We start from the raw sequence: 26,253 nt of genomic DNA, 5'->3' as shown, positions 1-26,253 counted from the left end.
CACTGGACAAGGCAGGTCCTAGAGTTCCTCTTTGGTACCTGGGAAGAATTTCTTTACAAGACTTTCATGTCATTGCAAAAGGAAATAAGGATCCATTCATTATTTTTGTTTTTGTATTGATAAAATTTCATCATAATTATTCCAACATGAATCACCTTCAAAAAAGCATGCTGGAGCAGCTGCCTGTGGTTTCTGTCTTGCTGATCAAACACCATGTAAGGAGAAGGTGTCTTAGAAATTTATCACACAACAAAATCTTAGTAGAATGGGAATGACTGTGCTGGTGGCTGCACATACATTGATGGATTGTCTGCTCCCAAATGCTTAAATCTTGTTAAAATGATAATATGAATGGATTGCTCAGCATAACAATAGATACAACACTGTACAGAATACTAACCAAGTTTACAGATAAACATTTGGCAATAAAGCATTTTTAAGCTAAAAGGATGGGATCTACAAGGGGGATATCTTAAGTTTTATCCTACATTGTAATTACAACGAGCCTCATTGGCAACAAGATATATATTGAATTAGCTAAGCAGTTAATTGATGAAGTTCAGGCTTTAAAAAGAATGCCTGTAAATGGGTACAATTCATCTGCAGTGTCCAGTAACACCAGTGAAGTCAGTGAAATTACAGCAGGATTGAATTTGAGTCCTTCTGTCTTTGCTTATCAGCAATACAACTTGCCCAGACATTTTATGGGGAAACGTTTGCCTGAGGCTGTTTACACTGGCTATGCTTAAGATTTGGAAAGGGAGGGGGAGAAAAAAAAAAGGAGCAGCTGTAGGAAGAAATCACAAAAATACTTTTGTGTAATGTTCTGCCTCCTTTTTCTCTCTCCTGTAATAACAGGGCAGCACTCTGAGGAAGCGGAAGATGTACGAAGAGTTCCTGAGCAAGGTCTCCATTTTGGGTCAGTTGCCCTTTGGAACTTGGCTGTTGGTTTCTCTGTTATTCACGTTGGCAGGATGAATTTTGATCTTTGATGGCACGATGAAAGGAGCAGTGCTCAGGCAGAAGGTCTCATATTGTGTTGTTTCTGAAGGAGTGAAAGTGTAAAGGGCCCTTTTTGTTTTTCTCGTTCTTTCCTGTGCACTGCCCATGTGTTTGGAGCACTAAAGGTGGAGCAGGCACACACTGGTACTTTCAGTAGCTGCTGCTGAGTAAAGATCATGTGGATAGAGCAGAAAGCAGTGCAGAGAAATGAATTTCTCATAAAGTCCAGTTACATCCTCCCAGGTGAGAAGCTTTTTCCTGCAAGAATGAAGTGCTTGTGTGCACTAAACAAACCAACCTTACAAATCAAACTGGACTGATCTTTTTTCTTCTGTGCATTTTACAGCCCCTGTCTCACATTCTTAAAACATCTGTTTAGCTTCTTGTCCTTGGATTTTGTTTCCCTTTGATTAATGTGATAGCCACGAAATTTGGACATGTTCTTGATGGCCTTCAGTAGGAAAAACAACAAACCCATAATGCCTGACCAATCAATCACCATTAGGAGAACAAAAGCCTCTAATAAGAAGGACAGTGTTAGACAGTACAATGAGTTGTTGATTCTGTAGGAGAAACATCATGTTTTTGCTGGGGCTGTTCGGAAAAAAACAGTTCAGGAATTATTTGCTATATAATTCAGGAATTATTTGCTATATAATTGAAGTATTTCTATTTCTACTTAAAATTTTTCAGTTTTTTTTTGTTTATGATATTCACTCACCATTCAAGCTGAGGTACCTGAAATATGAGAGTGTCTCAGTGAGAGTATACTTGAACTTCTGAGAGGTGCTATCCATGAGATTTTCAATTATATTTCTATGCTTAAAGCGAGGCCAAGTATGTTGCTCGCTTATTAATGAAGTTTTCATCATTTAAAATCCTTCTTTAATGCTTAATTTAAATCTTCCTAAATTAAGAGCACAAATTATACCAAATTACAATGAGTATTTAAAGAAAAAAAGAATCTGTGCACCTGCACTAATGAGGAGCAATTACAACAATGAGACATCTCAAAACAATTTCAGAGTAGAAAGGTTATTCAGAGATGTGCTTCCTTAAACACATTCCTTGATTGTGGTTTGCATTGTAATTAGAGCCTAATTTGTAGTGTGGCTTTTGAATCTTGGTTCAAAAAAAGAGGAAGGATTTTAAGATTTGAACTTTTTTTAAGTGCAGAAAAGCAGTGAACAAAATAACACATCATTGCAGGAACATGGAAATTTAGGTGAAATGTGTAAGGATGTCTTTGACATGTCTAAAAAGTAGATGACACCTGCAAAGCAGGAAGATATTTTAGAAATCTCAAAACAGCACTGAAAAGTCAACTTCACTTTATCCCTTGCTGTGGTCAGAACTCAGTGATTTCCTGGTGGAAAAACCTCTACCTGCTTCTTATGTTTCTTTTTTCCAAGGTCTGTCCAGTGTCTGTAATTAGCTGTATAATTGCAAGAGTCACATTTTTTTTTTAAATCTAAGGATTTTTTTTAGATTATCAGTAGTTGCTTATGAAAAAGTGATACTTTGAAATTTTTCTTCTGGAGTTTAATTAAATATAAAGTCGTGAATTGATGTGTACAATTTAGGCATTGCAAAATAATTGCATGTGGTCTAATTTATTTGATCAACTCTGCAACTAAAACTTGTAGAATATTCTATATAATGCTCTGTTTGCAAGATTTATTAACCAATGTATTTGTAGTGGTACAGTTCCCTTAGACAAAAGAGAGACGCTTCGTGACTAGAGCTAGAATTAGCTTTGAATTTTTCATAAAGCCAACTGAAGAAGAAGTTTCAAGAGGCTCTTTCTTTTCATTGTTAATCACTGAGTTCTTTAAAAAAAAAAGAAGAAAAGAAAAAGTCTTCTCTAGTCTATATGAAAGAGTTTTATGCTTATTTTTAATCAAACAGAGCAGTTTTTGAATGGTGCATTGACAATATGGGCTTGGTCTTTGACGTTAGTTCTTCTGCAGCAAAGGTCACAAACACACCAGGAAAGTGCTTTAGGTGGGGAAAATGTTAGAAACAATTAATTTCCCAAGCAGCAACAAGAAAGTGGCATAAAAACACGAAGCTGTGTCAGTCAACCCCAAACTTACCTTTGGTGCTTTGAGCACTTTGGTGTGGTTTTGTTACCAGGCTCAGGGAGTCCTTTTGAGCTCAGCCTAAAGGCATTTTAACTTGAAGGAACTCCCTCACACAATCCTTCCGAGCAATATTTTGAAAAAAAATTGGGAATCCAGAGCCTGATGGAATGGCACACGTCTAATCCTGGTGTCAGAAACTGTATCTTGACATACATTAGCTCAATAATTCATAGTAAGTAGGAATCAGCAGAGCTCTGGGACGTGAATTTCAGCCCAGCTTTTTGAGGCAGTGAAGGTTAAATCATCATATTATCTGTTGCTTTTAATAACTCTTAAACCTGTAATTTTTCAGTCAAATCTGATCAAAGTACAAAAGTTCAAGTACAATTCACTCTCTGGAATTCTCATGCAAATGTGTGTAGAGAGAGACACGGGTGGCACCTCCTCCCTGAGGGCAGGACAGGTGGAATCCATCCCTCAGCCAAGGCAGGGGAGGGCACTGGGACACTGAGCAGCCCTGGATGTGCCCTGTGCAGGCTGTCCCTTGCCATGGTGGGGATCTGGGGCAGGTGCAGGTGGGTGATGAGGACCCCTATCACAGGCTGCTTTTGCTCTGTGAATCCTAAACCAGACCCATCATTTTTAATTACAGAAGTTTTTTTAAGTTTTATAACTTTTCTCCTTTAAGAGGGGGAATGAAAAGGAAAACACTTTGCAGGCCATCCTGCTGGCAAATGAAGAAGAGCTGCCATTTCAAACACCCATAAACCTGGATGCCTCTGGCCTCCTGCTGCTCGTGCCACCAGGGTCTGGCCACTGGCTGTGGTGGCCTCACCATCCTTGAGATGGACACTCTGCATCACCCACCCAGAGCCCACCAGGAACTGGGAGCAGCTCTGATGAAAACACTGCAGGACCTGTCCTGACACCTGATGTGGGATGTGGTGAGGGAATCTGGGCTGCTCCCATATCTCCAGGCAGGTCCTCAGCTGCTCCAGGCCGTGGCAGTGCCAGGGCAGTACGGATCAGATCTCAGGAGTGAGGAACCAGAGCCAGCTTCTCCTGTCCAACTTTTCAGATTGCTATCTGGGTGATTACTGATGGCTAAGACACAATGAATAAATACATTCATGTTTCCCAACTGGAGGTTCGTGCAAAGTGCCTGGATGAAAGAAATGTTTCTTTTATAACAGAACCAGGCACGGCAGAGCTGTCAGTTTAGATATGAATCTTCAGCCAAAGTTGGAGTGTTTTTATAATATAGCTTTATGATCTTCAATATTTTAGAGTCCCTGGACAAATGGGAGCGGCTGACGGTGGCTGATGCACTGGAACCTGTCCAGTTTGAAGATGGAGAAAAAATTGTTGTGCAGGGAGAGCCTGGTGATGACTTCTTCATTATTACAGAGGTAAGATTGGCAACCTGATAAGCTCTGTCATTTCCTGGTAAAGATCAAGGTTTTGTATTAAAGACATTTGGGTTCAGTTCAATCTCTTACTTCAGCATAAATCTAACTCCACTTAAACCAGGAGACCTACTCAAAATTCAAATGAATTCAGAGAACAGTTCCATGGAATTGTCTTAAGTGAGACAATCTCCTTTCCAGTAAACTGAAAATGCAGAGTAATTTTGAGGTGTGTCTGGTGTCCTTAGTGTTTGAAGGTTTTGTTTACTGTGGGAGACTCTTCTAGTTCCAAATTTCTGATACTTCAGCAGGGCTGGTCAGCCACAGAGTGCATTTATTGCTGTTCCCAAAGGGGCTTACAGGGAATTTCACAAATGGACATCTGAAAACTGGAGCAGGAGACCTGATCAGAAAACAGATAATTTGTTCATTGTTTTTCCTTAAACTCAGTCCTAATGGATGAGCCATCTTTTTGTTTACTCTGACAGAGGCAGACAGATCTGTCAGGCAGCTGAAAATGCTGACATCTTTTTGGGAGATTATCTGACACTTCAGTTCCACCATCTCACTTCTGCAAACAGATGCTGACGGGGTTTCCCCCCCTCTCTGACATAAATATTTGGATCCCTGGTATCTCACACAAATACCAAGGCACTTGTGATATAACTAGCTATGAAGAGGAATTAGAGAGACTCAGACTGAATAACAGGAGAGCATTAGGATATGATTGTCTATGGATTATGAGTGTTCCTATGCAAATATACAGAGCAGAAGTAGACAACATATAGGCAATATAATAAAATAAACCAACCGAATAACCAACATATGGCTGTGGTGACAGCTGCAGTGCACACACCTGGCCAGGTGTTACATGACCAGCAATGAGTTCCAGTGGTGGCACAGGAACTGGGAGGGAACTGGGAGGGAACTGGAACCCCTCAGTGTGGGAGAACTTGGGTCAGAGGGGTGTAAGAGGCTGGTCATGGTGCAGCCTTGGGATCCAGCTGTATGCAGGCTTTGCTTTGCTTGCTCTTTATCTGTGGATTTTTTGGACAGGTGCCTCTATACAAAACAGCCAGAATTTGGTTCATAATCAATACCTGACATTTAAAATTCCATCCTTCCTTCCTCTTGAGTGTTGGAAATATGTATTTTATTTATGAACATAGTTTTTCTACAATGCTCACAAAATTGTCAGTGCAAGTAACTGCATCTATCTATCAAACAGGGAGACAATTCAGGAACTTTAAACATCTGACAAGCAGTGTCCCATCAAAACAACAGTGCTAGAATAAATGAGACTAGATATTAGATAGGGAATCTTTTTTATTAAGAAGAAGTTTAGTATATGAGAAAAATTTAGGAAACAGAAGTTTTTTCAGAAATATGGAATTTTTATTGCTCCTAGTATTTCTGAATATGCTGTTATTCCTTGCAGCAGCAGGAGACTAGGAAAATTTAATTTTCTCAGCCATTGAATCCCATGTGGAAAATTGGCAGCTTGCTTAAGAGTTACCAAGGGCCTTTATTTTCCCCCTCTTGCTGAAACAGCTGTTAAGTCTTGAATGGGTAGAAAAGCATTAACACTGCATTCTGTAGAAAGTACCTGCTCATCTCACCCTTCTACTGCAAATCTGACTTAGTTTCTTACTTTGGAAATTGCCTGTATTTTTTACTTTAAAGAATGAACATCCTGTTTCACCTATTTCTTGTGCTGCAGCCTGCTCACACAGAGTTTAAGCTTCGTATTTTAAATGTGATTTTTACAGGAGTTCACATCTTTGATTTTCAGCTTTTCTGTAGGAAAAATTGCTGCAAGTCACCAGGAACACATTATTCTACAACCTGCTTGAAAGTAGTTTTGGCTGGTTTGTTGTCACAATATGTTGAAAAGCCATTAGCTTCTTTCATATGCTTTTTGATGTTTGTGGTCTTCTAATCCAAACCACTAGAAATGCAGCCAAGTTGTTTGGCTGCTGTGTATGCAGAAAACCATTTCATATATCACTAAAATGCAGCCTCCTTTGGAGCACAGCGTGTCCAGTGCTACAAAGCTAACTTGGCCACATGGTTTTTGGACAAGGCACTCATTTACCTTTTTATTTACTCATTTTACATTCCATGCAGCCCAGAAAGTCAGTTGTGTCCTGGGCTGCTTCAAAAGCAGCGTGGCAGAAAGTCAGGGGAGGGGATGCTGCTCCTCTGCTCTGCTCTCTGTGCCCAGCTCTGGGGTCCCCTCCCCAGGGGAGGCCCCTGAGATGTTCAGAGGGATGGAGCCCCTGTCCTGGGAGGAAGGCAGAGAGAATTGGGATTGCTCTGCCTGCAGAGGAGAAGGCTCCAGGGTAACCTAACTGTGCCCCTCCAGCACCTGAAGGGAGCCTGCAGGAATGATGGAGAGACTATTTGTGAGAGCCTGGAGTGACAGGACAGGGGAATGCCTTCCAAAGAAAGGGAGTAGCTTTAGATTAGATATCAGGAAGAAATTCTCCCCTGTGAGGGTGGGGAGGCCCTGGCACAGGTTGCCCAGAGAAGCTGTGGCTGCCCCAGCCCTGGAGGTGTTCATGGCCAGGGTGGATGGGGTTTGGAGCAACCTGAACTACTGGAAGGTGTCCCTGCCCATGGCAGAAGGTGGAACAAGATGATCTTTAAGGTCACTTCCAACCCAAACCATTCTATGATTTATCATAAACCATGATCATTCATAGCATGCTTTAGACAAACCAGTTATCACTTTATAAAGCTTTGGTGCATCCCAGATAGTGGTTCCAAGTGGAATCTTGTGAATCCTAGCATAAAAGCTTCTCTGAGGCACCCAGGACTCACATATGGATTTAAAATTGTTGAACTTCATGAATTAGTGATTAATTTCTAGTTGGCCTGCCCTGCTGCCTTGCTCTGTGCCATCCCTTTGGGGCATTGTAAAGACACTGGTCCTGCCCAAGGACACAGCCTGTGAGTGGATTGACACCTTCAGGATTTGCAGACTGAAGAGAAACCACTGAAACCTTCTGAAAGGGAGACTGATAGCCCCAGTGATGATCAGAACAGCAATTCCTGCTTTAAACCAGGAATATCATCCTAGTTAGTATGGGTAAGTCGAATTAGTCTCCCCCTTCTATCAAGCAAACACATTCAGCTTTTCCCTCCATTTCTTACTATAAACTTCTGTCATGGCTTTCTGTCCACCTTCCTCCCTCCAGGGCTGTATGGGTTATTTGGGGTGCAGGTTATTTGAGGTGCAGGCTGTGAGCATGGAAATGCTACAGTGCCTCTTGGAAAGTGAGGCTGCAGCAGGAGCTCAGCCAAATTATTAGAATAACAATGTGCACAGGGAAGAATCACAGGAAACCGGAGCTTTTTAAATTCACTGCTCACAAAGCTGTTTATGGTTCATTTTTTGCTAAAAAGTCTAATGAGAAAAGTGTATACGCTGAGATTCCAGGACAGCTACAGTTTTTCTGCCATCCTAAATCTTCACAGGCACCAGTAAGATGTTTACTTGCAGTAGTTTGGGTTCTTTTCTGTTTAAATATCAAGCAGTCTTCAACAAGATTTAGTTCTAATATTTAAAGCTTGTGGGCTTTTTTTCCCTGAGATAAAATTATTGTAATCTTTATACCATATTCCTTAATGTGAAGATAGGATCAGAAGTGAATGTCTGCTTATAAAAGCAAAGTAACGACTTCTGTGAGATTGATTTACTGCACTTGAAACTAGTAATTAAAAATAAAAAAAGAAAAAAAAAAGAAGCAGCCCTGCAGTTTCTGTATTTTCAGATATTTCCAGGTCTTACTTTCCCACTCTGGTTTTCACACAACAAACTCGGGCTTTCCCAGACCAGACAGATGTGGAATGTATCTGCTGGATTCCAAGGTCATGGAATTATCCCATATGAGATTCCTGGCACAGAGGTGAAAAACTTTAAGCACCATGAAACAATTGTTGCCATAAAGAATTATATTTTGGCAAGCATAAATCATAACAGATGTACGGTTTCTAACAAATAAATTTGCAGTTGTGTCGTGCCCTGCCACACTGTGTACCCAGCAGTGGGGAGGATTTATTCATCTGACTTCAGATAACGCAAATATTTTTAGCCAGCATTTTAAAGTGGTGGATGCAAAGGCATGTGAGCTTTGTGGAGTTAAAAGTCCCTTTAAATGAAATGCCAGTTGAACAGGGGCTGGTTTTATTCCCAACTTGTGCTTTGCCTCTGACTCCAGCTCAAACAGTAGTTCAAACCAGTGTAATAGTGCTCTGAAACTGGAAAGAAAAGAGGTTTTTGCTGTTGTCTAGGTTACTGGGAAAGGTAGCGACAATAGTATTAAAAATAGCGGTTATGATCATGTACCACTCTCTTAAGTTCAGCTTCCAGCTTGGCTGGGTGGCACAGTACCTCGAAGTCTGTAAGGCAGCTGCCAGAAACACCATTTCATAAATCACTAAAGGGACCTGCAGCCTGCTGGGGTTTCAAGCTGCCAGCCCTCCCCTGTCACATCCCTGGCATGGCTTGTCTCGAGCCAGCGCCGTGTCCGGTGCCCCCAGCCTGTCACAGGACTCACCCCCTGTGCCCAGGGACTCTCTGAATCTCAGCTGCGCTCTCAGAGCTTGCTGAGCTGCTGCCATATGGCCCTAATACTCACAAAGTTTGACATGGTTTAAGAGAAATGTGTGCACAGGCACACAAACGTGCACAGGTGGAGGAGGAGAGAACAGCAAAAGGTTTCTGACAGAGCCAGGGTGAGCCTGAAGAGCACAGCTTGTGGCTGCCCTTTAAGTGTACAGCCTGTCATCTGCTCCCAGGACAGGTTGGTTTAAAAAGAAAGCATAGAAATAAATCTGCATGAGAAGTAAAACATCTCCAATGAATAGCTGGTTGAGCTGCCCAGCAATCGCATGCAGCAGTCTAAAAATAAAAGACCTAAAAATAGAAGATAATTCACTGGAGACAATTCAAGGAGAAATGGACCCATGGTATCAAGGAGTTTGGCATTGGATATTTGTTTTTAGCTTTAAATCCCAGTATATTTAATTGCAGAGTTGTGCTAAGTTACAGAGGGTACTCCTCTCCAACTCCTTTGTGAAAAGCACTTATAAAAATCTGAGATTTATATTCTTCCTAATTATCCTGCTGGTTAGAGAGGAGGCATGGTCAGGGCATCTGATTTTCAGTCTCACCTGTTCAGTCTGTGGGCAGAACATTGCCCTCCCTGTTTCTCCATCAGTGGGAACAATCCCAATGACACTTCTTAAAGGTGAGGAAAAACTTAATGGGGAAAGGCATAAATATCTGTCACTACTGAAACCAGGCAATGGGAATAGCAAAATCGACAAATAAAAGAAAAAAATCCCATTGATAGTGCAGAAGGCTGCCTTATTGAAACAAATGAGTGAAATTAATTGGTAATGATTATTTTTCCATCACTGTCCTTGGCTGATCACATTGGAAACAGCCCAGGAGTCCTCGATGGGGGCTGTTCCTTCCGTGCTGCTGTTGACATTTCAAGTCAGGGCCACAAACTGGCTCCGGTCTGGGCAGGATCCGCTGTGAGTTCTTGATGAGAGTGTACTTGAGATAGTGTCCTGTAGGTGAAATCAGTGTTTCCAGCCCTGCTGACACTCCTGGCACGCTCTGGAGCGTCTCTGCACAGATGCAGTTCAAAGCCTGTAGGTGGAACAGTGTTTGTAAACTCTTCCTGCCATGGTAACCTCGGAAGGGCACCTGGTCCTACACAGAACTGGGCCTTTCTGTAGGAAAACTCGACTTGAGTCTTAAATTACACAACGAGCATCTGAAGATTTATGATTTAAAAGCTCCTTAAGAAGGAAAAGAAAAAAAAAAAGAAAAAAGAAAAATAATAGCCCAATTGTTTCCTGCCCTAAATCGTTGCTCTTTGACATTCTAACCTAAGAGAGACCCCTTTGGCACCTACCCCTGCGACAGGCAGGAGAACTACAAAGTAAACTCCTTCCATAGGGATAATGAAGTCACTGCCTTAGGCACACTCTGCTATCACACCTGATAATCTCTTTAAAACACAGTGCGATTAATTATTAATTAGGAAGATGAATGTTGTCTAGAAAAGGAGTTTCAAAGGCTACAAATCTGAACTGCTTAGTGTTACCAGGATTTTGTTGATACGGAAAATGTTTGTCAAAGGCAGTCTGCAGCGACTCCTAATGTACCCAATAAACAAAATATCCTGAATAAACAGAGCCAGCAGGCACCAGGGCTCTGTACTCTGCTTATTTTTAACTGCGCAGACATTGTTTCCCACAGAGCTCTTACAGGAAGGGGACGTTCGATTTTCTTGACATCACCCAGTTGTGCTGGGGCAGCAGCATTTCCACTGGCCCTGCTACAGAGTTCCTCTGTGCTCAGGATCCATTTTTAATGGCCAGATGACATCAAAGATGGAAAGTTAGGTGTGTGATTGGGTCCCATCCTGACAGGGATGGAGGTGAAGTATTTTGCTGAGTCAAGAGCAAGTCAAAGAGACTAAAATGTCAGCTAAGTCCTGCTCTTGTTAAACTCAGTTTAACTTCCATGAGCAGTGGGTCAGGCTGCATATCCATGGGATAATGTTTCATAGGAAGCAAATGGCTGCTCCCTTCTTCTTCCCACCAGCCATGGAGGACCTATCAGTGTCTGCAGCTTTTGGCCTTTCCTTCCAACTCGTTCTCCAGCCCCACCAATAACCAATAACTGCAGTGCAGTCACCTCTGGTGAATTCTGCAGAACCTCAGAAGTGATGTACGAGGGAGCATTTTCCTAACAATTTTGTGAAATTTCACATTAGCCACTATTTCTAGTCTATTTTAAATCTTTGCAGATTTTATTCCTCATTTGTGGCAGAAACCAGGACAACTGTATGTAAATGTCTTGAGTTGCTATGAACCCAGAGAGTGGAGAATAATATATAATAGTTTAAAAATGTACAGTTAAAAAATACTGTCAAACCCAGTCATGACTCAATCTTGAGTTCACAACCAGAATTAAGTCCTCTTGCTTCATCCTTCTGCAAGACCATTAATGTCACATAGCTTTTATATTAGGAAAATGAGTACTTTTGAAAAGTACTATAGACCTTTTGAAAAAGAGGTCTGATGGAAAGGAAAACAGTGTAAAAACAATGTGCACAGCCAATAGTTTGTGATGGAAAAGAGTTTTCACCTGTATTTGGTCCCTCCATAAGATAAATATGAGATAAATAATTTTATAATTAAATAATTTAAAGAGTTTTAGTAATTGTGGTCTATATTACATGTAACGTTTTAACTAACTCATTTCTCTTTACCTGCATGAACATCTCATGAAGATCACAGGGTTTTTATTCTCACCACACCTTCTGATGAGGTGTGTGAAGCAACCTCCATGTTGCGTGATCTGAAGCAGAGGGCACAAAAATTGGGATAGTTCTTCATTCCTGAAAAAACAATTGATGGGAATTAGACACCTTAGGTTTAAGGCAGAGAAACAATGGGAGCCTGTGGACAGCATCCCATCATTAGTGGACCAAGCTTATTCCTTTAGGTTAAACCTTACCACCCAAAAATGATGGGTGTTATTTTATACTGCAGGTTCTGTGGAAGTCACTTGCTCTTTGTATTCGCAGAAATGTGTTGATTTCTTCCCTTGTTTTTGTAGAAAGGTCTCTTTCATAAATCAAAGGTTGGCAAATAATAAAAATCCAAGATTATTTATTGGCTGAAGGAATATTTGCAGTGTCTTTGGCTACATAGTTCAAAGGATTTGTCTTCTTTTGGAAAGTAGCCCTAGAACTGCTGATCCTTAGCTCTAACATGAAAGCTGTCCCAGGAATGATGCTATCAGCAGTCCCTGAGGGCTGAAATGGCAGCTGAGGAGTGATGTGCTGGTGGTCTTCCAGGACACTGGGAGTGAGGACATTGCTTATGTCAGCACCACCATGTACACACAGGACCTGCTGTGTTACTCTGTCTTTGGGATATTGATAAACCTACATCTTGAAGCACAGTTCCCAGGAGGATGCTGTGCAGCCATACTGTTCCCAAAGGCTTAAAAGTAGTTTTCCCAGCCTCTTTTTGCACATGCTATACCCAGCATAAAAAAAAATAAAAATGTATGAATGTATGAATGTTTCCCCAGTTCACTTTTGACATGACAACTTGTGTAGGAGTCTCCAGTCTCATTCAGCTGTAATTTAAAACATCTGATTTGTAAACCCATAAAATTGAAGTTTATGCTGGAATGACAGACACACCCTGGCCCTGTACCACTATGGGATATGTGGAAATCAGGGAAATCCGGGAAATCATTTGGTGTGCAGAGAAGGAAACCCCAAAGTTAGTAATTGGCAGTTTCATTCTTAATATATGCATGCCTCATTTGAATTTGCTTAAAAATCAGAATGCAAGATTTTCTCTGTATTCAAAGCAGCCTGCAACTTCTCCCTGAGCTAATACCAACTTTAGGGTATGGTTGGTGCTCTTCATCCTGTCCAGAAGTGTCTTCCTACCAGGGCTGTCTGCAAAAGCATTGGAGGTTCACAGGGGATGAAAAGCCTCTCCATGGGAGTAAGGAGAGCAGCACAGGCTGTTTACCCCTCAAGGTTTTCAGGATCCCTATAAGCTCCTTTGGCACTGGAGCCTGAGCTCACAAGCCCTGATTCAAAGCACTTAGTCAAGGTGAACAAGAACTTTATGGCCCCAGGCATGTTAAATCTGAACTGACATTAAAGGCATCTGCTGTGTCAGGAGCTGGGAGCTTCTCTGTCTTCAAGCAAAAACACTGCAGTGTAAACAAGACCTGAAATATGGTGGTGCTCAACCTAGAGGAAGAGAAAGGGAGAACTTCCCAATCCCTGCTGGAGTTCATACCTTTCTCTGGATCATGTTAAAGCTGTTCCTTAGTGGAATAGCTTTTGTCCCTGCTCTGCAAAGATATCATTGAGTTGACTGCAGATTTGCTGCAAGTATATAGCCTTTAGGGGTCCTTCATTAGCTGTGCAGTGTGGATTTTCTGGAGCATGCAAGACCCTTCTCAATGTGCTCCAGGATGAGGCAATTTTGAGTTTGTGAGGTTTTTTCTTCTGAATTTCAGAATTTGGTCCTTTGAATACACAAGATTCACCAACAGAAAGGACTCAAAGAGATCTTTCCATGGGGGATTTTACAGATCTCTGTGATAAACTCTCTTCTTTCCTTCCTCCAGTTTAATCCAAGTTTTATTTCTTGCTCAGAAGCTGCTGCCCTTGCTGGCCACAGCTGCTCTCCCAGCCCTGGTCACAGCATTAGTTATGAGACTTTAATGACAATGTCTGCCTCAGCCTTTTGCTTGGTCTGGTTACTTCAGCATCTACAGAATGTTTTCACAAAGAAGCAGATGGTGGTAGGAGTAATTGGGCCGTAAAACAGCATTAACAGCTAAAAACGATTTTCACCAGAAAGGATTCTGCGGGCAGGGTGAGGGAGGTTCAGCTCTGTTTTCGTGTTTTCTCTCCCATACATTCACCCCTGCCCTGGCTGTAGGTGGTAGCTCTCTGCTTCCAGGAGATGAGCCCTGTCAGGTCAGTCACAAATATGAACAGTTGATGAATAACCCATTATAAAGTCACTTTTATGTTGACTCAGTGGATGTTTCCTGGCTTCAGAGAGAGGCAAGATAATGGCTAGCTTTGTAGAAAGAAAGAATCTCTAAAATGCAACATTTTTTTCCCTTTGTGACTTTTATTGCTTTGTACACTGACATGTCTGAGGGAGGAAAACAGGGCCTTGTTGCCAATAATCCACAGCGCTTGGCACAGACGGTCTTTAAAATCTGGCACTGGGATGAATATTAATTCAGTTGTTTTCCCACAGAAGCTACTGATTAGTCAAGGCCAAGTATCCCTGAGATGATTCATTAAAACCAACATCTGAGCCCACCTTTACTGAGTAGCTCTGCTTCTTGTCACCCCTGCAACAGGTGACTGAATGTGTAATGGAAGGGGTGACCAAAATCCCAGAACAGATTAAAGATAAAAATGCAGAGGAACCCCAAGGGCTGTGGTGCAATGGCTTCCCAGCTTTCTGGGCATAGAGCCAGGACAACTAGCCAAGGGGGATCACACCCCAGGCAAGGGGTTCCTCCCATGGCTCAGAGCTGCTATCCTTATTCCTCTGTCACCATCCCCTTGCTCCCAGGCTTCCCTGTCCCAGTTGGCAACTACTGGTTTGAGGCAGTGTGGCACTACTGTGGCAAAGCTGCTGTGGTGTCCCTCTGTCTGATGATGGGGGGTGATGATGATGAATTCATGAGTCTCCCAGAATGTGGATATGCCTCTACTGGACACCTGTGTGGTCTATCCTGATGGTAGCTCTGCTGCTGTGGCTCAAAGGCTCAAAGAATTTGAAGTCAATATATACTATAAAACTTAAAGTTTTGCTCCTGTAAAGTCTTTCAACAGGAAAGGCTTAACAAAACAAGAAATCCCATTTTTACTTTGTGCAAAACCCATTTTATTTCACCTGAGTATTGCAGGGGTCTCCATGCACAAAGCAAATTGCAGCTGGTACAATTTCTTTTGGCTTTTCACTGTGTTTACTGGTCTCTGTCTGTCTGAATATTGACTTCTTCCATTTATTAACAGCATTTCTTTTACCTCAAGAGGAATACATAGGTACAGCACAGGTTTAATGCAGGCTGTATCAAAGAAACACTGAAAGCAAAGATTGTCTGAGGTGCTGCAATAGGAGGATGAACAAAACGACTGAAAAGGTCTTCCCGTGTCAGACATCTATGATTTTAAATACTGAACGATCAAGACAAAGGCATTTCCTGGTGATTAATGATGGGCTGGGTGTAGTCATGTCTGGGCCTTAACCCTGGCCTCCTGTATATCCCTAGGAAATGCCCTGTGGCTTAGTTCTTTCTGCTGTTTTAAGCTGCACTTGGCTTATGATTGATTGTCGTCTTTAAAAGTACCTTAATGTTTGTGGCTATTTTGGTGACTGCTCTAGACAGCTTTGTTCCTCTCTCCCGGGTCTGGGTGTTATTCCTAAACCCATAGTCCCAAAATAATATAAACATGTCTGAATAGCAGAGAGCTGGGAGAACTCCAGGCATATGTAGGGCAGTTTGATGCAGGTGTGATATAAAACACACAGCAGCCTGCAGGTTGTTTGATATCAGTGGTGGCTGCAGAGATGATGTCCAGGACCTCTGCCAGCTGGGCAGTGACAGGTGCTTTCCATCTCTGCTAAAATTTGATGTGCTGTTGAGAATGATGGCCAATAAGATGAATGTTATATTGACAATGTGGTGATGATCACTAACAATGTAAAAGTGATTTTGGCAGCACTGCTCTCTTAAGGAGACTGGTTGAGTATCAGGGTGCAGAGCTTATAACTTCAACATTGCATTTAGAGATCCTTTGACCTTGGATTATTAATCCTAACCCCATTCCCAATGTGCTGGCTTCCTAAAAATCCCATGAAATCAGTGCAACTCCAAAGGTAGTGAGTCACAACCAAATTAAAAAAGCTGGATGTGTAAAATGTTGCACATTTGTTCTCAAAAGCTCTCAGCAGCTCATTACCTTGGGCATTGCCTTGTGCTGTATTTATAGTGAGTTCTAATGGAAGCAGAAAGGAACTGACTTGCTTGAGATAAGGAGTGCAAACAGCCACCACTTTTCCAGTCAGTGACAACCTGGGGCTGCCCTGGCAGCCTGTTCCCACCATCAAAACTGGCTCATCAGGAGGGATAGCCAGGAAGGGAGAGTTTCCAAACTGGACCAAATTTGCTTGGGGTTTCACATCAGACAACTGAACTGATTTGTATGATCCTTTTTTGAAGTGGAAGGTGAAGCATTGGCTGACACGTCTCCCAGATTCACCAGGCATTCACTGTTTCATAGAATCATAGAATGGTTTGGCTTGGAAGGGACTTTAAATATCAATTAGTTCCAGCTCCCAGGAATTTCCAGGAAATTTTGAGCTTTTGGCTCTCCTTAAATTAAGTTAATGATTTGGAGATGCTCTAGGAAGCAGATATGATTGAATAAGATGCAACTTAATATGGTTGTAGCTGTTATGATGAGAGAACATGGCCCAGACAGTGTTTGTAGACAGGTGAATGGTGGGTCTTATTAGATTTACCTGGAGAAATAGCCAACCTGAAGACAGACATGTGCCCGAGAGCTCTCATCCCTTTTTCCAGCTCTGCTTGTTGATCTAATAAAATATATTACTTCCACAAACCTCATCTTGCTTGCAATTAAATGAAATCCTCCCAGAATCCTACTGTGTGACAGATCTTCATTCATTTCAGACCCGCTGCAGCCCCATCCAGTCCCTCTGCTCCGCCATGGGAGCAGCAGCGTGTTGTGCCACTGCACAGCCCCTTTCTTCTCCTTTTGTAGTGACTCTGCAATGATTTAATAGCAACACATTAATGAGGATTTGTGTGGCTGTAGAGTGAGGAGAAACTTATCTTTTGAACGTGTGAATTATGGAGTGTGTGGGTTAACAAAGTGAGAAAGAGCAAAGGTATGTTCAGAGCTGCCATTGATGGAGGTAATGGCAATCACAGATGATCAGCCTGACCTTTCCATCTCTCATTCCATACACTGCACTGCCCTTTGTGCTGGGTGGTGAAGAGGAAAATAAAATTGGCTAGAGAAACTTTCTAAGCTCAAAACTAGGATAAAAATGTCACATTTTGAGGCCGGGGGAAAAAATGTCACTTGTGCTTTTTTAGAAAAAGCAGTGAGTAAAAAAATTATGAAATAAAACTGGAAATATAAAGTAGTAACTTTCTGATTATGAAAATTGAAGTTATTTTCTTATAATTTTACAATAATTATATAATGTTTTCTTTTTAATAATTATCCTTTATCCCAGATGGAGCCTCACTATATTTTTTATTGATGGCTATATCTTTAAAATGGGTGGTTAGAGCAACAGAACCAAAAAATCAGTATGACTGACTTCTAAACCAAAAAGTTTCTAAACCAGTGCAGTTTTTCATCCCACTTCTTGTCCCTGGTGAAGCCCATCCTGCACTGTCTGTCCCATCCACGGGTAACAAGAGCTGCTACATTTTGCCTAGTGCTGCCTGGGAGTGATCCCATCTGATCCACTGAGATGGAATAGAGGAAAAAAATACAGGATTTCAGTTTTTAGCACCATGAATCATAGTTGCCTTTTGTAGCCAGGCTCTTTAGGCCAACTGCTGGCTATAGGATTCATAGTTAAATATAAAAACAGGACTCCTGAAGCAATTAGTGCTTGTAAGTACCTGCAGGATAAGCCTGGGAATCCCAGTGTTGATCCACATGGGTCACACTAGAATGCCTCATCTATCTGTAGGATCTGAGAGTTTAAAAGTGAAACATCTATCAAAATCTCATTACTTTGGAGAGGATGGCACCTCATGGATTATAAACCTTAATTTATTTTTTATATCTTAAATCATGGTGCCATATCTAAGGCATAAATTTTTGCAAAACAAACTGCTGAAGCATTTGGAAGGAGTTGAATAAACACTCCCAGCAGTGCTGCGGAGCAGTGCCAGAGGGAGCAGGCAGGTGCGTGGGGTGAGGATGGCAGAGAGGTGCTGATGGCACAGTGCTTTGGGAACTCCTACTCCTGTTGTTTTTGCAATTGGAGGCTTGTATTTACTCAGAGGAGAGGAGAGAAGGTTAATGCTATCAGTTTCTGGGAATACAGGCACTCCCCAGTGACTGAAAGAGAATATTCCTGGATCCCCCAAAGACCATAATTTCACTCCCAAGTGTCTGCTAGCAGAACGACATGCCTGTCTGCCTTCAGTTTAATATCATCACAAAGGGCTGATTTATTTTATGGTGTTAACCTTCCTGACAGCCTTCGAGCTCGAGCTCGTAGGGTTTGCTTGGTGGTGTAGGCTGAATGGGTATCAGTGTACAAAGCAGCATTTTAAGTTGAGCAGCACTAAGCAGCCTGATCCTGCAAATCTAGGATCATGCAGCTTGTTTCAGAGATTCATCTTGCCAAGTTTTGTGTGTCATTTAAGGAGAAGTCTTTCCCATAGAGACAAAATGCATTCGGGAGTGACAGTGATGAGCTCCTGAACCCTTTTAGATAATGCCCTTACCTCCTGGGACAAGGCCCAGAGGATTTATTCAGTCCTATCATTTGTGGGAGGTGGGGGATCCTAAAGCACAAGAAGGACAAAAAAACCAAAAACTCTATCACAAATATGTGACAAGTAAAGTGAAGTTAAAAACAGCAACAAAACTTGGGCTGAGGGCAAGGGTAGGGGTCAAAACTGAATTCATGACAACTTTTTCAGATATATGGGTAATGAAGGACTGCTTCTGTATTATTTTATTCTGTAATATTTTATTTTGTTCTTTATTTTATTCTGTAATATTTTATTTTGTTCTTTATTATTTTGTTTCTGTATTATATTTGCCCCATTTACACTGTTTGCCTACAACTGGACTCCTCCTCTACTACAGTCAGAATAGTGCTGATTCCAGAGATAAGAGTCACAAAGTGAAGGTGATACAGACAGGCAATTATAAAAACATCTTCTTTGTTTCCCGAGGTGGACAGCCTTCCCCTGAAGGTCACTCTGACAATGTTCCAGGATGTACTTGTGGAGCTGGTGGCTGCTGCAGCAGGGGCCAAGCAGTGTAATCAGAGCTGACATCTGGGTGCTCTCTGTCAGGGCTTCAGGAAGCTTGTTTTGCTCTGAGATAGACCTGCTCTCACTGGGCAACGGGAAAAGCCTATGTGACTGTTAAAACAAGAGTGGAAAAAAGATGGATCTGGAATATGCATTGCTTTATCCTGCCAAGCCAAGTGTTTATTGTGGAGGCCAGACACATCTGTCCTTCTCCAGCAGATATGGTGTTTCTTGGATTAAAAAGGCTGACTGTAGTGGAAGAGTGGAAGAAATTGCTTCAGAAGGCAGACTTATTGGAGTCCTATATCACATGGACCCTGTCAGAAAAATATTAGCCACAATAAAGGCTGACACTCAGGGAGATGAAAGCAATATTGCTTGATATTGTGATTACCTTTATAGCAATGTGCTGAAGGTGAGCAGTGGGGAATTGAGTCCACTCTTCATTTGACCTGGGTGGTCACTGTGATTACTTCAGGGACTTTTTTTTTGTTTTATGTAATAAAACATCTGTAATAAAAGATTTTTTAAAAAATGAGATTTGGGAAAGGAACTGGAGACATGGGTTGCAGGCAGCTATTTGGGTCAAGGAGTTCAGTTTTTGCCAGGCTCCAGATGGAGATGAGAGGAGGACAAGGGCTGGAAGTGACTCTGAAGCTGAATCCATCTACACTGTACAAGCAATGAGACCGGCATCAATTTACTAAGATGCACCTGATCCAAAGTTTGGCAAGAGAGGGACGGATGCAGGCATTATTCCCTGTGTGGGGTATTTCTGAGAATGGTGCTTGTGAATGTGGGTCTGCTCTGAAAGCTGCAGCAAGTGTGAACAGCAATGCTCATCACACTATCTCTGAATTTTCATGCCCTTGCAGATTTACTGTAAGATCTTGGGAAACTGCAGTGTTGGTGGAACAATTTAGTTATATCAAGGAAAAGGATTTTTTTTTTTGGAAACTTGACAGAAGAAATAAAATTTACCTGCTGGAGGTGCACAAGTTTCTTTTGGTGGAAGGAGGCTGCAGGATATTTGCAGCCAGTGAATGTTCACTGAACACTCTGCACTGGAGGGAGGTTTATTTTTTTCAGTTAAAATCAAAATCTGTTAACATTTGGCCTTTCCTTATGCTTTTGGTTTGGACTCAGAAGATATTCTCATATGTTGCTGTAATTTTTTTCCAGAAAAGCAGATACCTTCTCTGTTCCTCTACAAAAGCTTTATGCCACCATAATTTAAGATTTCCTCCAGGTCAGAATATTTCTGCATGTAAAACTCTTTGAAGGTTTAAATAGATTGTAACTGAATTTTGACATGTATTAGCACGTGTCAGGTACAGCAGTTATTAAGGGTAGTGGAGACAAGGCACATTCCATCTCTCCAGAGACTGACTCGCAGGTGTCCAGATCACTACAGGCCACGAGCGGGAAAAGCCCCTGAAAAAAAATCACCCTTTGTTACAACAAGCATTAAAAATGTCTTTTGCTACCCATTTCAGCAATAGGTCAGGTGCGGAATAAGCTCTAGTTGGTCTTACAAAATTGTGTCTGGATTATTACTGGGAAAATTGCCTTTTTATTTCTTTTAATGTAAACCTTTTCTGTGTATCTCTCTCTCTAAGGTTCTGCATCCACACAGAACATATTTTAAAATTATATTAAAGCATACATTTATGTTAAAGCATTATGTGCTTTGTTCCTGGGTTCTGTCCTGTCCCTCTCCCCTTTATAAGCTGAATATGTCTGCATCCAAACAACTCATAACAGAGAAATGTTTTGATGGATTTTAATTTTTTTTTAATCCTTTAATTCCTTTCATTCATATGTCAGGAAGGAGTGTGATATGGAAAAGGAAATACTCAGGCCTGGGTACTTTTTTAATCAGAACAGGTTTGAGCAAAGCCAGCTGACTCCCTGCCCTTCTCTTCCCAGGGCACAGCCTCTGTCCTGCAGCGCCGGTCTGACAATGAGGAGTACGTCGAAGTTGGAAGACTCGGTCCATCAGATTATTTTGGTAAGAAAATTCAGCTAAGCATGGTTCAGAAAGACAGGCACGTCTGGGTCAAGAACTTATTGTCTTAATTAGTGTTCCACTCTTACATGCAAGGGGTTATGGGCAGGTCAGCCGCTGCTCTCAGCGATGCTCAGAGATTTCAGGGAAGCTGAATCCATTCCATGGTTTACACCAGTGTAGCTGACAGGAGACAGATCCAGAATCAGCAAAACAGTCTGAAAGCATTTGTTTTCAAAGGCATTTTACACACATGCATTATGCATGTGTAATGCATTTGTACTGTCAGCAGAATTATGTAAAGCGTCTATCAAGAGATATATAAAGGGAGATGTTCTACCAGCAGAGCAACGCGATGGTGGAAAATGCACCCTGTGAAAGAGAGGAGGGTGTGTGGCAGTGTGCTGTCTCTGTTTCCAGGTGAGATAGCCTTGCTGCTCAACCGGCCCCGGGCAGCCACGGTGGTGGCACGTGGACCCCTCAAGTGTGTGAAGCTGGACCGGCCCCGCTTCGAGCGAGTGCTCGGCCCCTGCTCCGAGATCCTCAAGAGAAACATTCAGAGATACAACAGCTTCATTTCGCTCACTGTCTAAATGATTCCTCTGGAAAGCTGCCTTCATGTGACCTTGTGCACTTAAAATTTGCTCTGTGCAGCTCCACAGCTTTATGAAGAAAAAAAAAAGAAGTGTGCATTTTATGTATTATTTTTTTCTGTTTGTGTCACCTAGTGGATGTCAGCTCAAATCTCATGTATCATGGAAATGGAAGGATAACTATTTGGGTAAGACTAGCTTTGGGGATGATTGGGGCTCTTTTGGGCTCTTGGCTTGCAGACAAGATTTTTACCTATTATTGGTTCATATTGGTTAAAACTGTGGGTTCAACTATTTAAAATACATATGAATTTCTGTTTTCTTTATTATCTTTAAAGCTGGTCTTACCTTTTGTCAAGGTTCTTTGATCAAGTGATGTGAATGTTGTCCCTGCCCTTGGCAGGGGGTTGGAAGTCAGTGGCCTTTCAGGTCCCTTCCAACCCAAACCAGTCTGTGATTCCATGATATCTCTCTGCCTGTCACTTCCAAAAGACTTTTCACTGGTTACAGACTGAGGGGTTCCAAAATCCCATGGAATGAGTGGCAGTCTCATTGATGAGGTGCAATTTAAAGGGGAAGGTTGGAGGAAGCTTTTGATCATTCCAGCAAGCCAGGGAAAAGTAAAGCTTTTGAGTGATTTTGTTTGTGGCTTAAATATAGGGTCCATATTCCTCCATGTCACAGCCCCTTTTGGGTCTGCCTTGTAGGATATGCTCAAGCAAACAGCCTGCTCCAGTCTTCTGGGTGAAGAGGTCAAGGGACAATGTTTTGTAAGAATTCAAATGGAGCCTTTAGGACCTAAGTTATTTGTCCTCAGCTTTTTTTAAATGAGGGTTTACATTAGAGTCCTTAGGAGTCCAGTGGGGGCTTCTCTGCTGAATTAAGTTGGCTTCAAAACTCAGCAGAATGTCCTCAGCCACTTCTCTGAGCATTACATGAAATGCTGAAGAGATGGTGCCAGGTGCACTTCAGGGACAAATACAGCAGCTTGTTTTTAATAAGGTCCACTTAATGAAATTCAAATGCCTTTCTTCTAGTATATGACTAAATTTTAGAATTTTTAAAGATTTTCTGAAAGCCAAATAAGTGCTTCAAAATGCTGCTTCTCCTCCAAAAGACAGGTATTGTGTAACAAAGAGCACCAGGATCCTGGAGCCCTGGTCCCTCCAGGGGCCTCATGGCCTTGCTGGCAGTCATTGCTGCCCTGCCTACACATGGGGCTCCTCCTGAATGGAGCTTTTTGCAGATCTCTCAAGGCTGGGGATCGGCACAGCCCTCAAGGATGGGATCACTGGGACTATGATTTGCAAAGCTTTACCTTTGCAGGTAAACTTGTCGTTGCCAGCAGCAAAGCTCTGCATCTCAGCCACGCTAAACAGCACTGCCTGCCCTTCAGCTGGGCCAAAACTCCATTTCTTCTTTACAATAACATTCTTCTGAGTAAATACAAGCTTTCTGTACCTTTGACATGCCAAAGGTTAAGCAGTGAAATACGACATCGATCTCCCTTTTGAAACTAGAGGTGTAGCTGAACTTGGCTATATGGCTAAAATGAGTCCTACTGACACACAATTGCTTTCTTCTTTGGAATTAACAAATGCTAATTGGACACGTTCCTGTTGACTCCCACCAAGGGCCCAATATTCCAGTAGCTGCCCGCAGTGGTTCTCACAGAGCTAAAAAACTTCTCAGCTTCACGCTCTTCTCATCACTTAAAGGTGCTTAATTTATTTTAGCATAATTTCAGTGGTCCTGTTAGTGTGTATTCGTTGCTGCTATTTATTATGATTATGTTATGCTTCTTGCACGTGTTATTAAATATGACCATTCACAGTTTCCAACCTTGCAATTTTTATCACGTACATTTATATAGGCAGACCTATTCTATATAGATATGTCAGTGTATACGCATTTGGTTATCTGCTGCACTGTTTTTGTATTCTCTTGTGCAATTTTTAAAAGAAATATTTTTTAAATGTTACCAGTCACTCAAGTATGTTCTTTTACCTGTTGCATTTCTGTTGTGTTGGTAAAAAAATTGTGAGTGTTTCGCATAATATGCAGGACACATCTCTTGTCAAATACCAAGTATTAGCCTCATTGTTTAGAAGTTACTTGAGCACACAGACACACTGCAGATTCTTTGCTTTAAACCTTTACAGTTCATGGAGAATACATTTGAATTATGGTTCTGTTATAAGCGATCTCAAGAGAAATGTAACTGTCTAACACCAGGATTCCTGTGCTTTAAGTGGAACAAAATGATATTCAGTGACATTTTGAAGATAATTGTAATATTTGCAGTGGATGATGGGACAGGATTATGGTATGAATAAAATTCTTCTACGTTATAAGTGGCCATTGTGGGTTTATTGCTAATGGAAGTTTGTGTGAGTAGATGTCATGTTCCAGTTAAAATCTGTATATCATCAAGACTTTGAGTTCTACTGAAAATAATCAGATGCAAAGGGACAAAATATAGACCAAGATTCCCAGTGCTATATATAGTAATGGAAACCAAACTGGTTTTGTGGAGGATTAGCATGAAGGAAAAAAAATCATCTGTTTAAATGTAACCATATATGTCTACATAAAGAAATAGGGGTCTGATGTGTCTCTTGGACCTTCCTGTTGTTGTCCAGGTGCCAGCTGTGAAACCCTCAGGACTGATGCTGAGCCTGTTGTATGGCCTGGGGTAAACCAGGCTCTTTCCTTCTCAAATCCCACTGGTGCTTCTTTCCCCCCAGTATCACAGGCAAAGCCCATGGTCCCAACCACACCAGGGATCTGTCCCAGTTGTTCCTCTCAACTTTTGGGCACACATGGATTTTTAGAACCGTGGCTGTCCTGGAGCACAGCCTGATTTTTGGCACCAGGGTTGTACTGCTCTGCTTCCATGGCTTGTGTTCATGCCACAGGCTGGCCAGGAATTACACTGAGGACAAACTTCTCAGAGAAGGCAGAGGCTCCAAAGGAACCCCCTGTACCTTATGCATCAAGGTGCAGACATGGGATAGAACTGGAGAGCTTGGCTTCTGGGTGACGAGGTGTTCCATGTGCTGTTAGTATCACCCCACCTACCAGAGCTCTGGGTGGCCACTCCAGTAGGTGTGTTGTGGTCCAAGTTTGGCTCCAGAGCTGGAGCTGTCACCCCAGAGCAGAGGGCAGGGCCAGTGGCTCACTCCTTGCAGCTTCTGTGTAATGGCCCCTGCACAGAAATCTTGGGTGGCTCCCCACATCCGAGGGCTGTGCAGCTTTCCGTTTTTGGAGTGTGTTATTTTTCCCCCCTTTGCTACGATTCAGGAGGGAAGGATTGGTCTTTCCAGAGAATTACTCATATTATGCAGTAATCAAAAGTGACCACTCTCTCTGAGGTCCTTCCAGACGGACATTACCAGCCCACGCTCCCCAGAAATGAGCATCTCACCACTCCTCATTCTCATTCCTTTTTCGGTTGGTTTTAATCGTATCACAGCCATTTCAGGACTCCTGAGATGAAAGAAAAGACTTTTTTTTTTTTTTTGATAGAAACTAATTGCACCTCAGCTTTTTACAAGGCCATGTGGCTTTGGTGTGTGTATCACATCACTCTGGCTGGCTCAGGCACTCCCACTGTTTCGTGGCACTAAAGTAGTGCTAAAGACGTCCTAAAGTCATTGAGTCACTGTGAAGCCTGTAAATCCATCCTTGATCATCAAGAAAACATGGCCTGACACACCAGGTTACCTGTTCAGGTGTTGGTGGGAAACAAGAGCTGTTGGAGAACCAAGTAACCCCAGCTGGTTATTGGCTGCTGGGCAGTTTTTCCTGTAGTCAGTAGTCTTCAGAAGTGGAGTCACCACCACACAAAGGGTGACATTTCTCCTGTTGTGAAAGTTGCACAAGGTTTGTATATCCCATTCAGTTTTACTTCTTGAATGGTGCATAAATCTTTTCACTGTACTATTTATGGGAAAAGTGTTTGTTCTTTGTGCCCATTTCTATAGGGCAAAGAGGATATTATCCTGTGTAGCAACAACACCATGATGTCCTCCTCAAAGAGTAGGTGACTGAGAACCAACCAGCTTAAAATGTCATAGTTGATATTCCAAAGACCAGTTCACTATGTAGAGACCAAATTATTCCCTCTTACATTGCCAGACATGTTTTTGTAACTTGTTCCAATGATTTGGCAACTCTGACTGGAGCTTCAAGTGCACACGACTGCTCAGAAACTCATAAGAGCATTTCCAGCCAGAGTCACTTCTTTAGGTCCCTCTTCCCTCTGGAGAAAGAGAGCATATTTGGATAGGAGCATATGTGTAGCCTTGAAAATCTGATGTTACGGGAATACATTGGCTTGGATGCTCCTCCTCCTCCTGGGATTTCTCTGTGGCTCTTTGCTGCTCTGCAGAGTTGTATCTGGGATGCAGCACTCCACAACAAGCTGGCCTTTTCTCTCAAAACACTGCCTGGCCGAAGGAGCTGGCATCTGCAGCCATCTGGTATTTTTCTGAAGGCTGAGGATGTTTTTTGTGCTTGATCA

General features: G+C 42.1%; 1 protein-coding gene across 1 annotated transcript in view; it reads left to right on the top strand.

Moving 5' to 3' along the window:
- Nucleotides 1–24,082, top strand: part of PRKAR1B (protein kinase cAMP-dependent type I regulatory subunit beta) — a 93,134-nt gene extending 69,052 nt beyond the window's left edge. The window contains exons 8-11 of the mRNA XM_066560682.1: nucleotides 859–919; nucleotides 4,374–4,495; nucleotides 21,057–21,138; nucleotides 21,556–24,082. Of these exons, the coding sequence (XP_066416779.1) occupies nucleotides 859–919; nucleotides 4,374–4,495; nucleotides 21,057–21,138; nucleotides 21,556–21,728 (438 nt within the window). The 3' untranslated portion in view covers nucleotides 21,729–24,082. The remainder of the gene's footprint in view (nucleotides 1–858; nucleotides 920–4,373; nucleotides 4,496–21,056; nucleotides 21,139–21,555) is intronic.
- Nucleotides 24,083–26,253: the final 2,171 nt, after the last annotated feature.

The sequence above is a fragment of the Molothrus aeneus genome, chromosome 16 (genome assembly GCF_037042795.1).
Source record: "Molothrus aeneus isolate 106 chromosome 16, BPBGC_Maene_1.0, whole genome shotgun sequence".
Taxonomy (NCBI): Eukaryota; Metazoa; Chordata; class Aves; order Passeriformes; family Icteridae; genus Molothrus; species Molothrus aeneus.
The sequence above is the reverse complement of the archived record's forward strand: the minus strand, read 5'-3'. Positions and strand labels throughout refer to the sequence as shown.